Genomic DNA, 15,428 nt, shown 5'->3' with positions numbered 1-15,428 from the left:
ACAGCCACCCATGGCTGGAGCATTGCATAATGAGATTCTCATTAGGGAGCAAGACACACAGCACAAGAACCATGGTTCAAACTCCACAGCACCACTGAACATCCTGCCCCTCCCCAAGAACCAAAGTTTAATCAGCTCAAGCATTACTAAATTCACACTGGATGGCTCACTTCAGTTGGACTCTGGTCCTGGACTTTTTAAGATCCAATACTAAGCAAAATAGAAGCAAAAGAGAAACATCAGCAAGAAAGACAAAGTTGTTCAACACTTCCATATTTTCAAGCCCAGCAGTTATTACAAAATAAGCACCACCAGCCTGCCAAAGGGAGGGACCAAACTTCACATGATAAGGGACAGACATACGTGAGCTGTCAAGTGAGCACCACCTACCACACTTCAGGGTCACAGGCAGGAACACTTCTGGTGTCTGGTAACACTTCAGCAATTTGCAGGTAGCCATTTTCTGTAATAAAACCACTACTTACCCAACTTGCTTCTGTGTTCAAAGAAGAAACACTTTTCATTTAGAAACATGACCACGTGGGAAAGTGCTACAGCTTAGGAGCTTGCACATAAAATGTACTGGAGCCTGTGTCAGAGCCAAGAAATCAAAGCAGGTTTGCTTTATGAATATTTCACTGCTAGGCTTACACCTCTGTCAAGAGTAGTTCAAGCATAGATTTTATACAGCAGAATGTTTCTACCTCAGGTAGGAAGCTCGAGTTGGACTTAAATCCATCCATAAATGTATTTATACCATTGGAAGTGCAGACATGTATTTCAGAACACCCCACCATGTCTGCTTGTAACTCTGTACTTAAAGTACATTTAAAAAGTCACACAGGGCTGAGTTTTGGTTTTGTCTTGCTCACAATAACACACTATGGATGGTGCTTTTAAAGGCACATTTTGCAAATGCCCTATGAATAAAAGATTGTGCTAAAAATAAGTAGCTGGTTTTACTGTAGCACTGAGCCACCAGCTGAATGTGAACAGCAAAGCTCCCAGATTTAAAGACAATAAACTAAAATCTACCTTTTCTTCACAGTTTGTTCAACACAGTTCTGTTGAAACAGAACCAACCTTCCTCTCTCCCATTTTCCAAATCGCAGATTTTCTAGGAAGCTGTTTAGCTTCTCACGTGCTTATCCATGCACCGTGCCACTCTCATGTCCAGGTATCCCTCAGGAAATGACATGAAATTAAGGAGGCAGAATGCCCATTGATGAGAATGACTCCCCACTGGACTGAACAGAACCCTGCAATGCAGGAGAGCTCTCTGCAGAACCCTGAAAAAGGAAGACTCCACATAGAATTCATCTCAGCCACTGCTGTTACCAAAATAACCCAAAACCTTCTTTACATGGCACCACTGGACACTTCCCCAGCCCACGGTCTCTCAGGACATGCAACTGCAGTGACATCTCCTGGCTGCTGGTGGTTCACCAGAACACACCTCACCCCTCACTTATTCAGCACGGCTATGCAGAAATTCACTCTCCATTTAAGAAATACATTCAAAGGAATCATTTTCCTACTAATAAGCAAGAAGAATAATGGGATGTGTTCCAAGTTTTTCTTGTGATGACCAACAATAAATCATTTCATAGCTCAGGTCACATCTTCCATGGGAAGAAAAATGTCTTGCCATCATTAACTCCTTTTCAGCTAGCAGTAATATATGATCAGGTTTTAAGTAATTGAACCAGTAGCATTTAATTAGCTCTGAAAAACTACCTCAGATCATGAATCACAGCTTTCCACCTGCACAAAGTCCCCTTACTAGGTTAAAAGTATATTTCTCTTTCCATGTGTGATCCATCTTGAATATCTAATTAGGTGCTCCTGATATATGGATCATAGTTCATGTATCACAAGCAAAATACAGCAGACACAGTGTGTCCTTCTTTAAACAATTGAGTTTCACATCTTGCTTCACTGAGCTGTTAAAAAAAGACCAAAAAAAAGCCTCATGCCCCTGGCAAAATAGCCACTCCTTGCTTCAGTTAACAAATTCCTTTCTGCAGAGAGCCAGCATTAAGGATGAGTAGCTTGGACATCCTGAGGAAATGTAGCAATAGCAATATTTCTTGTTGAAAGGCTGTACACAAAGAACTGCTATGATTTTAGACAAGAACACACTGATGTTTTTCAAAAGACCCAGAGCACCAACTGACCAAAGAGAATGGTGTTTCTATCCTAATACTACTTCAGATGGCTTCATCAGATGCTAAATAAATTAGTGCACTCAGTTAAATGCTGGGGGCCATCTGTGGCCAGCACAAAAACAGGATCTCTCCTTGTATCAGACTGTATTAAGCATAATTTTTTTACACTAAATAAACTAATCCACAATCATTAACACAAAACAGTTTTTATTCTGCTTTCAAGTATGTTTCCGAAACTGTTATTATGCTTTTATGACAAGACTTACATAATTATAAGATTGGATTTTTTTGCTGAAAAAGAGGCAAAATTAGCAAATTTCTTTTGGAAGGCAGAAACTAAGATTCACAATCTGCTCAGATGTCAAACTGTAAACGTTGCCCAGTATTTGGCTTGCTGTATAAAAAAAAAAGTTTCACTACAAAATCCTCTATTTTTAAATAAACTTTATAAAAAATAAAATTCAATAAAGTGGATTTTATCTCTCTGTTCTTCTCCCATCTTATTTTTAGCACAGTAGAAAAGATCACAAACCAAGCATGTTTCTGCTGACTTTTTTCAATTTGAAGAGAGCACAGGTTTCATTTTCATAATAAAGCAAGCAGTGAAAGCTGAACTGCCTTACTGAATTGGACACAACTTTCCTCCAAATACTTCTTTCAGATGTTATCCTAAATTGTAAATAATGCTGCTTTTGATTGCATGCAACACTCAATTTAACTATGCAGAACATTTAAAGAGACTGATGGGATGAGTGCCCCACTCATGAAAAGCTGCTGAGAGAGGAAAGGATGTACAACATCCATTACATAAACACCCACTTTGGAAAGTGTCTCTCCTGTGGATGGTAGAAATTTCAATGAGAATAGAACAGATTTACAAATCCACCCTTTACATAAAATAGCAAAATCTCCAAACAATCTCCAGTTCTTGGTACTCTGTTTGGTAGGCATCCGGTAACAAGCTCCACTTGTGCAGCTGACATTAATCCTGAGGTTTTAAGAACATTTTCTTAGCTCTTTTACTAGGTCTTGTGTTACTATTCACCTCTTCAACTTCATCATCTTCATCTTCGTCATCATCCTTGAGTACACGTTGGTCCCTTTTCCTCAAAAATTTCTTCCCTATTGTTCCCACTAATGTTTCATATCTGTAGAGAGAATAAAAAAAATTACACCTTCAGCTAAAATCAGAGGAAAAATCGTGGTGCACATCCTAAACACGATCAACAATTCAAGTGGTGTAAAAAAGCTGGTCATTAAAAGCTTGGAGAAGCACAAGTACTGCATGACTTATTACATTATTATTCAGTCTGATAGTTTCAATTTGTTAGCAGCTGGTAACAAGGAGGGAATTAGCATGGAATACCTGGATATCAAAGGGCAGAAAACCCCTACAAGTGATAGAGAATTTACCCCCAAATGTGGTGGATATTCAAGTGAATATACACCAGCATTCCTGGAAAATCAGTTTGGTACAGTTCCATATCTATTGTGGGCTTTTTTTATTTGGTTTGTTTCCTTTTTGGGTTTTACTTCCCCACACATAATACAGTAACATATCATATTCCCAGCTAGTACTGATTATGTCATAAAACCTAACTTACCTTCTGGCCATTTCTTCATCTGACACATCAGCTTCCATTTTATCATCCTCTTCAATTTTTTCCTCCTTGCACTTAGAGTTCATTTGGATCATTAACTTCTGAAAATGAAGTGAGAAACAGCTTAAGCACGTAACCATGACACAATGGCAACAGTGCTCAGATTTACTGGTAGAAGAGCATAAGAGGTAAGAATCAAATGTAGTAATTATTTTCTGTTCCTGGTTAGGCTAGAGCCCATCATTATGAAAACTCATGAAGAAAAGGCAATGGAGACAGTGTTTTCAGTGTATTGTACTACTCAGACATCCTAAAGGGCACTCCTCCAAACATCTCCAGGAGACCAGAGAGTTAGATCGTAATTAATTTTTCATCATGATGTTAGCACACAGACCTTGAAATGGTTTTGTTAAAAAGAAAGAATATCTTCAAGGATTTACAGTAAAAGCCATGAAGCAATCATGTGCTCAGTCACAGGGACAGCAAGTTCAAAGTAACTAAAAGAATCTCCTAGTAAATTACCTTACATAGCCTTCTGCAAATCTCTTAGTCTTTACACCTTCATCCTCCTGCTTCAGGTTCAGTGCTAACCTTTTCATTACTGTCCCTGTGTACTTCTGTCAGCATGAATCATGCCAGAAAGAAATTAAAGACTCTTGCCCAGCATTTTTACTTTGGAACTCTAAGCCCTCATTGATACAAGTAAGTGTTGAATAAATAGGGTTGAGTGTTTGTAGATTGGACTCTGCATTTTATGCCAGGAGGAAAAGTGAGTTTTTGTTTTGGTGAGCAGCATGTGGGATGGTTTCCTCACTTCACAGAGGGAAAATCTGCAGGAGTCATGCAATTACTGACCAACAACACAGGGAACTAAAAAGATTCTATTTAGCAGATGATGCATTGATCAACATTTAGGGTTGAATGATGGAGTTTCTGGACACGGGAGGATTTATGGAAGGTGCTGCAAAGGCCAATAAGGCTGCAGTGTGAACACTCAAATCCCCATCCCCAAGGGCTTCAGTCCTAATGTGAGACAACCTCAAAGCAGGACACTGAAATGTTACCTCAATTTCGGGATTGAATCCTTTGAAGGACATTCTGCCATAAACGAGATCCTCACACCGCAGAAAGCTTCTCTCTTCTATTATACAGCTCCTGCACAAAACCCCAAACCCAGCATTTTGTTAAAGCATGCACTTCAAAATAATCAAATTAAACAAATGCAAAAGGGATGTGCTGTCTTCCCCCCATACAAATAAACAAAACCACAGTGTATTTTAAACCATCAACTACTTTCTGCTCAATTGCCCTAATAAACCTTTCAGTACAAGGATCTTGGAATGCAAAGGAATCCTTTTTGCCAGTAAAGCTGTGCCAGTTCCACAAGCAAAATTAACTCTTCTGACAAAAAGCACTCTTTGCTGGTATGGTTCTGCCTACCTTAATACTTTTACCAGAATAAAAATACCACATAAATATCACTCCCCAGGTGGCACTAATATACCAGCAAAAGCTTCTAATTAATTTTTCATTGTGCTGTTAGACCTGGCATTAGTTGAGTCTGTCACGGTATAAAACACTGTGTCACTCTCTGTTCAGCAGATTTCCCCCTTCTTCCTCCTTTTTTCCCTCATTTAATGAGCATGGAGTGAGAAAAGAAACATGACCCTGAGGCATTCATAATACACGTGTCAGATAAAAGTACTTCTGTGGATTGTTCCATCCTTTTCCTCACACATATGTACCTGCTCCCTCATCCTCTTCATCTCCCATGTAAATCAAACTCTCATGATCTTAGAACTTCGGCTGAAGAGCTTGAGCTCATTGTCCTGCCTCAAGGCAGTATCAGTCACGCGTGTGCCATGAACAGCAGAGGTCCAGCTAACCTGTCCTCAAAAGACTTCCCAAGATGAAGAATCCAGTGTCTCCTCAGGCAATCTACTCCAGAGCTTCAATAGCCTTACTGTTACAAAAGTTCTCCCAATGTCCAGCTTGAACACTCCTTGCTCCAACTGAAGCTCAAATGCCTTTTTGTCATATCCACCAAGAGTATTGGAAAAGAGTTCATCAATGGCCTTATTCCGCTACAGTTCATTTCTTAAGTCCCAGCTTTTTCAAAATTTTGTATGTTCTCCCTCAGTGGAATTTTTTTCCACTTCTGAAACTATGAAACCCAAGCAATTTCAAAAGTAGTTCTCCTGCTATTTAAGGCACCTTTCTAGAGAGCAGGACACTTTTTTCCTTATTAGCTAAACCTTCCTTTATTTTTGCCATTATCTCTCCTATTTCAAAACCAGGATTTGAAGTGAGCTGGATACAAGAGGACAGAACTGTCCTGAATCAACTTAACCATGTGTCTGGAGCTGAATTTACTAACACAAGGTTTCAAACTTTGTATCTAATGAAGGGAAAAAGCAGCGATGAATGAATTGGACCCTGACTGAAAGAAACTAATTGCATGCATCTAGAAGAATGTGTGAGTGAAAGAAAACAACACACACAAGAATTGAAAGTAGGTCAAACTACACTAGGCAACCTCAAGAACAGCCCTAAAAATAAGTAATAAAAAAAGTTGTAATGCCAGTCTGTAACTATTTTTGCTTCTGTTAACTGATTATTTATAATACTTATCTTACAGGAAAAAAAACATGAATATGCTATTTCCATTTCAAAACAATCCTATGACAATAAGAAGTACAAAAGATTACAAGCTTACTCTTTTTCCTTCAGATCTGGTACATCAAGATACCAGTGTTCTTCACTAATTATCTTCTTTTCTTCTTCTTCTAGTTGTTTTTTAGTTTGTGAATCCAAACCCCTTTGCATAAACTACAAAGAAAGATACAAACACACAGCTTCAGTTTTCGGCATCATGAGTATCTTCTGAACATGCAGTAATTACATGATAGCAATTAACCATTACATAATGTTTAGCAGTTGATACAAAGTAAATGTTTTTTTGTGATTTTCTTTTTTCTTTGAGTTTGGTCAAAGTTTGTGCAAACAGAAAATGGAAAATTAAAACATCTGCTGATCACAGCTATCTACTGAAAGTCAACAGTCAGTCACACCTGTTTACATATAAACAAACTATCCTGGCTAATTTTGATGGATTGGAGTTGTCACAATTCCCTAATTTTACTGAGGTTTTTCTAATGTTTCACTAAAGGCCAGAAAGAAGATAATGGTGTTGAAGTTATTGCTGCACATCAGGAACCAACTCCACCCATACAAACAGCACTGGAGCTCAGAGCTGGAGGTGAATCATACCAGACTGGTGATTTTTTGAAACATCTGTACTTTCAAATATCCTCTTCTTTTCTCGGATTTAATGAACTGGATTGCGTTTGTAGCTCTGAAGGCACAAACCTGCCTTTGGAAGTGGAAAAATGTAAGATTTTGTAACCAGACTATGAATGCTCTGTATCCAGCTGAGCTAAAGGAAGATGTTCCCAGCTCTTCAGTTCTCACTGACCCACCAAAGTACCGGTCCAGCACTGTATTTAAGGACCTGTTAACCCACGGCAGGAACAGGCTGCCAAAACAGCTGAGACCAAGAATGAAGTTTAGGGCAAGACTGCTATTTTTTCCTAATACAAGGACACTCCTGTCACTTGCTTCCTTGGTGATAATCTCTGTCAGAGGATGGGAACAGGCAGGTAGGAACTGTAACCTCTCAACAGCTGGGAGTAGAAGACATCTGTCACAGCCTATAAAAAACTGCTGAGAGCACAGAACTACAGACCTGAGGCCTGTGAAACAGCATTTTAATTTCCATTTGTCTCAAGTCAGGTGCCTGAACTGAGTGACAACTAAGGCTAAACAATGTCAATGAAACATGCTGGGAAAAACCAGAACTCTTCAAAATTTCATGGTGATAATCCATATAGTCCCACCCTCCTAAAAGTTGGGACCTTCCTGAGGATCTACAGAAAGTGTTTGGATAATTGTACCTGCCAGAGGTCTACATTTATACCAACCTAACTCCCAGACAGAGGCAAATCTAACAGTACAGTTCACACACAGTCCTGTAAAAACATATAGGTGATATAGGTGTGCAGTGTATCTATTATAAACAACCCACACATCTTTTCACTCTTTACAAAATGCCCAACCAACCCAAACTCAGAAGTACAAGCCAACAGAGCTAGTGCTTCATTTTCTATTTGCATCCACTGTACAAGATGTTTAATGAAAGAAAAATTGACTTCTGTTTTCTGAGTCAATTCAGAATATGTCAAAGCTTTCCAATTAAAATTACAGTATCTTATTGAGGAAAATAAGTGAATCTATCATGTGGAAAAACATATTGCTCAAGGAAATTGGTTAGCCAGTCAAAAATCTCAACACAAGAAATTCTGCTACAAGAACCCAATTAAATAATCATTTCACACCCCATTTTAAAGATTATGTTCCTGACGATTACTACAGGAAAAACCTAGATAAAAATTATGTGATCAGGTTTCTCTCGAATGTAAACACACACTGATGAATTAAAAATATACCAATGGTTGACGGCACAGAATATGTAAGTCAGTAACTGAGGAGTTGTTTGGGTGAGTTTCCCCAAGCTATGAGAGCTGGATCAAATGGTGCAAGATCTAAAAGTGTGTCTCCATGTGTCCCAGTATTTACTGCAAATGGTCCTTCCAACACCAGCAGCCACAGGTCACTCTGGGAGCCACTGCACCCACCTGCTGAATTCTGGTAATACATTGGATCACTACCTGCACAGGCAGCTGCTAAAGGCTTAATTAAAACATTTGTAAACAGGAGGATCTGCAGAAACAAAGTGCTAAATGCAAGATCTGTGCATGACCTTTTCAAAACCTACTGATCTCTTCAAAGCTGGCTATTACTGCCTGGACTGTGAACCTGCAAATGTCATGGCAGCATATTCACATGGCTGGTTCTCCATGGCCTTCCAGAGAAAAACAATCCAAAAACCTGCTTTTGAAGGGTTAGTATACTGGCAAACAACAAAAATTTCATTTTAAAAGTGTATTATATAAAAATAAGAAAAAATAATGATGCTGCCATCCAGGTTATGGGAGTCTGTATCACACATTGCTGGCTGACTCAGTTCAACACCTACTCCCTTTTGAGAGCGAGGCAAGATGTATTTTGTTCCTTCTGTGTACAAGTTTTAGATTTAGAAGCATCTGTTAATTAGGGTAAATATTCCATCATCCAACTGTAGCAGAGTGCACTTTATGTGAAAAATTGAACTGAAGTCAGCTAACTCTTTTCAGCCAGAATGTGAAATATAGGCCCATATACGTGGGGAAAAACTGGCTAAATAAAACACCACAAGCAAGAAGCCACAAAGGCCCCATCATGTTCAGTTAAAAAATTGAATATTAACATTAAAAAAAAAAAAAAGAAGGCACTCAACTTTTTCTGGTTGTTTTCCAGCAATAAAGGACCATCAATCAGAGAACGTACTCTACTGAATTAGGAGTTGTAGTACATGGTGTGAAGCAGAATCCATTAGCCAGTGAGCAGAGACTAATTTCACACTGGTGACACGAGATTCACAATTCCAAGGCTAATAAACACATCGGGATGTTACTAAGATCCCTGGCTTTTATCAGCTGGGAAAGCTGGTTAATACTGGATGTTAATCCCCATTCAGGCTGGGATTTCCTTAGCCAGCCATGTAAACAGGAGTAAAAACGGACACACCAAACCTTTTTGTTTTTTCTCAATACTAAAACTCCCACCCCCAAGCACAGCAAACAGCATTGATATTTTCACTTCAATACGCCGTTGAAACCTTTTTATTTAAATTCACAACAAACAGCCCAGCTGCAGAGGAGCGAGCTGGAACGAAAGCATTCCCAAAAGGAGCGCTGGGGCTGGCCCTTGAGGCCAGACTTTCGCTGGAATCACGAGGCTGCTCTCCTGCACCGAACCCTGCAGTCTGTAACCCCGCAGCTCGGTGCCGGCATCAGAGATTTCTTGCCGGGGGAGCAGCTCAGCAAACCCGAGAGCGACCCGTGGATAACCACATCTGTTTATCCAGAGCGTGGGTGGGGAGAGCAGGGCTGGCGCCGCGATGGGCTCGGCAATGCCCCACACCAGGGCTCCGGCACGGCCGCGTGTGGCCGGGCACACGCACCCCGGCCGCGCTCACAGCGCCGGGCCCCGCTCGCCATCGCTGCCGGCCCGGCCCGGCCCTGCTGCCCCCGCTTCCAGCCCCCCCGCAGGCCTCAGGCTCGCCCTCCCCTCCTTCCCCGTCACCTTCATGCGTAGCAGGTTCTTGGACAGCTTGGTTTTCACGTCCCCAGCCATGGCGGCCCGCAGGCCGCGGCGGATCCCCGCGCTCGCGTAGCGCCGAGGCCGCGCACGCCGCGGGAGGAGCGGGGCGAGGCGAGGCGGCGGCGCGGCTCCACCCTCCGGCCGGGGGCGGCCGCGGGCACGGCACCCTGCCCAGGGCCCGGGAGTCGCCGGGGCCGGGAGGTGCGCTGGTGGTGCAAAAGCAGCGGTAGAAATAAACTTTACGGCTGTGCGGGGTGAGGGAGATCGGGGGTGTGAGCAGGACATAAATCCGCTTCGGTGTGAAATGGTAAATCAGTATGTGAACCTGACATGCCGTACACATGCTTGTGTGTTGTGTAGTACTGCCGGTTCGCAGTTTCGTCCATAATTTTCTGGTATTTCAAAAAAAGTAAAAAAATACTTCTCACACTGGTATTTGGAGACTTCGTCACGTTAAATAAAAATCTTTTTTTTTTTTTTTATAATCAGCACTGTCACTGGTATTTGGAGACTTCTTCACCTAACAATCTTTTATTTTTTTACAATCAGCACTGACTTTTATTAAAAAATAATAATATCACAAAAAGGTCAGATGTGATTAAAACTGGAAAGCACAAAAATTCAAAGATATTAATAATCAGCACTGACTTTTATTAAAAAAAATATATTATCACAAAATGGTCAATGTGATTAAAACTGGAAAGCACAAAAATTCAAAGATATTATGCTCACAGCCTGTGTGGGATTTGGGCACTGCACATAACAGCTCCTCTCTACCTTTGCTGAGAAGGAGCATTCTGCCCCAAAATTCTTTGGGAGCTGCATTCTAATAATTTACGTCACCATGCAGTGTCTAACTGGGATGGGGAGAGTGCAAGAGGTTTTCCCCTTGTCTAACCATGAAGATTATTCCTGGTGCTCCTGGTCCCCACTGCACCCCGTGTCTTGGTGCTGCACCCCAGGCTTGCACAGAGTTTCTGTCACTATTGGCACGTCAGCTAAAAACCTGCTTTGATACAGGCAGGGAGAAGCATTTTGCAGTAAAAGCAGTATAGGTTCTGTGATGTTTATTTAGAAAAGTGGAGATTGTAAAAAGGCTGCCAAAGAATGTGATCTATTTTGGCAGTAAAAAAGCCCAAAGGAAATTTTTGGGTTGCATCTCCCATCACTTGAATTGGATAGGGAGGTTATAGATAACAATCAGCTGCCTTGTGGACCAGATTATACTGTCTGGTAAATGTGAAGACGCTCCATTGATTGCAGGAGAAATTTTTATGATTTACTGGTGGTGGTAACTCAGAGAAGAACCCAGCCCTGTAAATACACCTGCTTGTGAAGTGGAGTGAAGGTGAGGAGAGTTAGGAGAGAAAAAGAATCTCTCTGTGTTTAGAGAAGAATCGAGGGTCATTGTAAATGACAATTAGATGCTCTCCCACAGCTGAGTGCTTCACAGCAGCTCCATTTTCAACCTGGAAATCAATTTCTTTTTCAAAACAAAAATACTCGGGAAATAACTTGGGGGAAAGGAGTTCCATCTCATCAAAGATTGTACAATAAACAAGCAGATAAAAGATTTTTCTTCCTAGGAAATGTGGTCCCTTCTCCCTCTAGTAATTACAGAAGTCAAATCAAAGTTGTCATTAACATTATTTAAAGAGTAATCTCACTTGGGGCTACACATGTGGCAGCTGTGAAGTAATTTCACGCCAATGGGATCTAATTTGAGGGAACTCATGGCTTACTTTCCCCATAACCTTTTATTTATTCATATTATCGTAGTAGTGTGATTTTAGTGCAAAACGGGTATCTCAAGCCATACAGCAACCTATCAGTTGATTTGATTTCTTATGATTTGTCTTTGAATTCCAAGGCAGCTTTTTACAGCTCTCCTTATACCTGAAGCCTTTTTCCCCTCCTTGCAAATATCAAAATTCTTATAGTGTGACGATCGAATCATTAATTTGTGTCAAACTCCTCCACTGTGTTTTAAGCAAGGACATTATGTGTTTTTCTCTATGAATGAGGAAAAGAAAATGAGAAGTGGAGCTGTTTGCAAACCTGAAAGGAAGGTGTGAAGCGCTGCATGCACTGGGACTGGGTGTGATCAGGTAAGCAATTTCATCCCCTGTGCTCCCCACGGAGAGAGTGTGAAATCCTCCATGTGGCAGAGGTGCCGTTCTCGTGTGGAGAACTCGTTTTTCATCTCTGCTGCTCCCTCCCCGCCCTGAGCCGCTAATGCATTGACAGCTGCTGAGGTGCTGGGTGCCGGGGGATTTGTTACAATATTCATCACCTTTGATGCGCTCCTGTACAACCCGCGCTGCTCATCCTCACCCCATCCACGGAGGATACAGGGTAGCTCCAGCTCTCCTTCACACCGCGCTGATTTACCCTCTTCGCTTTTGAAGATTCACTGATTCACCCTCTTTTGTTTTTTTTTTTTGTTTTTTTTTTTTTTTTTTTTTTTTTTTTTTTTTTTGCTTTTCTGGCATTGACTCCAGTTTAGGTGGCAGCTTGTGGCAGTGTATCTGAACAACTTAAGGTGGCAGCTTGTGGCAGTGTATCTGAACAACCTAAGCCCACTGTGCACCAGCTATACCGCTTGTTGCTGTTCCTATCAGAGTTCTCTCAGAGCCCTCAGGAATGCATCAAGGTTACTAAGACATAAACTGTGTGAAATTAAGAAAGAAGAGGCTGACAAACAGAATACCAAGACTTAAAGAACTAGATAACAGAGGGCTGTGAACCACCTGGACTATAACTGATCACATACTCTGAGGAGAGCATGCAGAAGGTGTGGACAAGCTAGAGGCACCAGTGAAGAAGAGCACGATCAGCGTGTTCAGTAGAGCTAGAATGTGTAAATAAGTGTGTAATGTAAACAATAAATGGCTTCTGCTCAGTCATATTGGTTAGTTGCACAGGAGTCCTGTTTCCTGCAGCTGCTGACACACAGAGGGTGTTTTTAATCCCTGCCCCACGTTCCTCAGGTGACCGTGGGTTTTCCTGTGGATGGAAATGATGTGGAAAGAATGCAGCAGGAGCCAGACTCCTGTAATTTGGGTAACACGGATCTGTGAGCGCAGTTCACATTGCTGACTCTTTTAATAGTCTTCAGTAGTTCACAATTTGTGCAGCATGGAAAGGTGTGTTTTAAAAATGTGCTTGTGGCAAAACAGAGTTACAAAATCTGCAGAACAACTAAGAAGTGTCTTTGGAGAAAATGCCTGGTGTCAGTTTGGGAGAGGACAGTTCATTCTGAGTGCTTTTGGCTGGTCCAGTGGCAGGGTGACCTTTGTATGAATAAATAGAGTAATTCCTTTTTGATTGCAGAAAGAACCAGCCTCATAATGGCAGCTCCCTATATTCTGCCATCAGCTGAAGTGGTGGAGAGAACTCATGCTGGTCTGTCATTCTGCTAGCATGTGGAGAAGCTTAAATATTTGAAATTATTTGATATATGCCCGTGTTAGGAGCCAGAGCAAAGAGAATGACTGCAGAACTGTGTGGAACATCCTTCTCTTTTCTTTCCTTTAAAAATCAGGAGGCTTTTAACTTTTTGGATTTGAAGGAATCACAATTAAAAAAGAAAATATCACCCTCCATTTGTTAACCATAAAAATGCAATCCAGCAGTGCTGCTGGTGCTTTGCTGTTTCCCAGGTCAATAAATGGCTCCCCTGACTTTAATAAACATTGATGCTGCAGGCTTGTTCTACAGTGATTGAACATTTTTATAGTTTCAACCACTCGCATTGCATGAAAGCTTTAAGTGTTTTTTTTCCTTTTTTTTTTCCACCCCTCTTTTTCAGGAGGGCTGGTTCTGATTGATTAAATTGTCATTTTCAGAGTTAGTTGCTGAATTATAACTTGGCATTTTTAACCATGCGATTTGTTTAAAGAGACAGCGTTTTGATATAGCAAAGCAGCTGAGAATTTTTAAGCAGTAAAAGGAAATTTTGTTCACTTTGTTCTCAGCCTTTCATCACTGCCTGACAAAAATGCTCCTGTAAACAACATGAAGGCTATGATATGAAGAGAAGGTGCTTAGATCCGTGCTCACTTCTTTATTCCATCACGGAGCTGATCTGTGCAGAGCTATATTGCTTTCGATTAGTAGTTGGATACCTCATTGTTGTTCAAACGTTTATCGTTCTGAGGAGGAAGGAAGGGAGGGAGGGGGAATTAGAAACATAAAATGAGTGCCACCCAATGTGTTATTAAGAGTAAGTGGCAGCACTGTACTTTGGACCAACCTCTTAATACGCACGATGGATTTCTTTGCACCAAAATTATGGGTTCTGAGTCAAAAACCTGCAGGGGTTTCTCCTAAATCCAGACTGAGCCTGGTTCAAAGGGACAAAGACCTTGTAATTCTTTATAAACTGAGAAAATCACATCCACGTGATGATGCATTCATTTTTTTATTTAACCAGCTGCCACCTTCCTTCTCTGTGGATAACTGCTGGGTTTCAAGGTCTGCTTTTTTTACTTTCCTTCACTCTCCCCAATTTAAATCTGTATTCAAGACAGTAAAGGTGAAGTAAATGAGACTCACATAAAAAACATGTGTGTTCAGATTGTGTTTGAAAAGAAAGGCCAACAAAACTGTCCTCTAGAACATAACAGGATATCTTTTGCTTTTGATTTACAGTGCCTGCAGGGGAAATGGGATAATCTAGTGACCTGAATATGGGAGATCTTACACTGCAGTGTTACCCTGGTCAGACTCTGAAACAGTGCCTAGCAGTGGAAATCTCAGGGTATCAATATGAAATACTGAAGTCCAATTATACTTCTGCTTGTACACTTTCCCCTTTCTGGCCATTTCAGCTTCTGCTCTGAAATAATAACTTATGATGGTGCAAAGCTGAATTTCAGCAGTGAATTATATCCCTGGCCTCTAAATTTAATTGCATGGTACTGCAACTAACCCACTATCCATCTTGGTCCCTGGAATTCTTTTTGCCTCTTTTCTTCTGCTTCTATACCATTCATTTGAGACCTTTAGAAAGCACAAAATATGTGCCCAGAAAGAAGGTGGATTGTGAAGGGAATGTTTTAACTTCTTATCTGCCACCAATTTTTGATGGTTTTTAACTAAAAAGGGAGGTAGGGTTCACCAGCAGTGGGGTCAGGATGAGGTGCTGCAGGCTCTGGATGTTTTCCTGCAGTGCTGGGTACCTGAGGTCAGGAGGACAATTTACAAGCCCCAGTTTGAATTCCATCCAGCCAGCTGGGTGCTGTACAGGATGTCCTTTTCCCACCATGTGGTGCCTGGAAATGGAGCCGGGGCAGGTGTCACATCAGCGCTCTGATTCAGCACAGCAAACCTGGTGTTCCTGACACCACTGTCCGATCAGCTGAAGGTTTCACAGCAAGATGTTGATGCCTGAGCA

The 15,428-nt window shown here is 41.2% G+C and overlaps 1 protein-coding gene across 1 annotated transcript; it reads right to left on the bottom strand.

Moving 5' to 3' along the window:
* Positions 1–2,358: 2,358 nt before the first annotated feature.
* On the bottom strand, positions 2,359–10,148 carry MPHOSPH6 (M-phase phosphoprotein 6). The gene is made up of 5 exons (XM_041458877.1): positions 10,013–10,148; positions 6,486–6,598; positions 4,834–4,924; positions 3,773–3,870; positions 2,359–3,316 (listed from the first exon to the last, which is right to left on the bottom strand). The coding sequence occupies exons 1-5, from the start codon at positions 10,061–10,063 to the stop codon at positions 3,151–3,153; spliced, it is 519 nt and encodes a 172-aa protein (XP_041314811.1). The 5' UTR covers positions 10,064–10,148; the 3' UTR covers positions 2,359–3,150.
* Between the last annotated feature and the right edge of the window lie 5,280 nt (positions 10,149–15,428).

This window comes from Pyrgilauda ruficollis, unplaced genomic scaffold (assembly GCF_017590135.1).
Source record: "Pyrgilauda ruficollis isolate IOZ18807 unplaced genomic scaffold, ASM1759013v1 scaffold13, whole genome shotgun sequence".
Classification (NCBI taxonomy): Eukaryota; Metazoa; Chordata; class Aves; order Passeriformes; family Passeridae; genus Pyrgilauda; species Pyrgilauda ruficollis.
The sequence above is the reverse complement of the archived record's forward strand: the minus strand, read 5'-3'. Positions and strand labels throughout refer to the sequence as shown.

Excerpts from the sequence above, each read along its gene's own strand:
- MPHOSPH6 (XM_041458877.1), bottom strand. The coding sequence starts at position 10,063 with ATGGCTGGGGACGTGAAAACCAAGCTGTCCAAGAACCTGCTACGCATG. Across the intron at positions 3,871-4,833 it reads GATTCAATCCCGAAATTGAG|AAGTTAATGATCCAAATGAA; the intron begins GTAACATTTCAG and ends CTTCATTTTCAG. Across the intron at positions 3,317-3,772 it reads GATGAAGAAATGGCCAGAAG|ATATGAAACATTAGTGGGAA; the intron begins GTAAGTTAGGTT and ends TTCTCTCTACAG.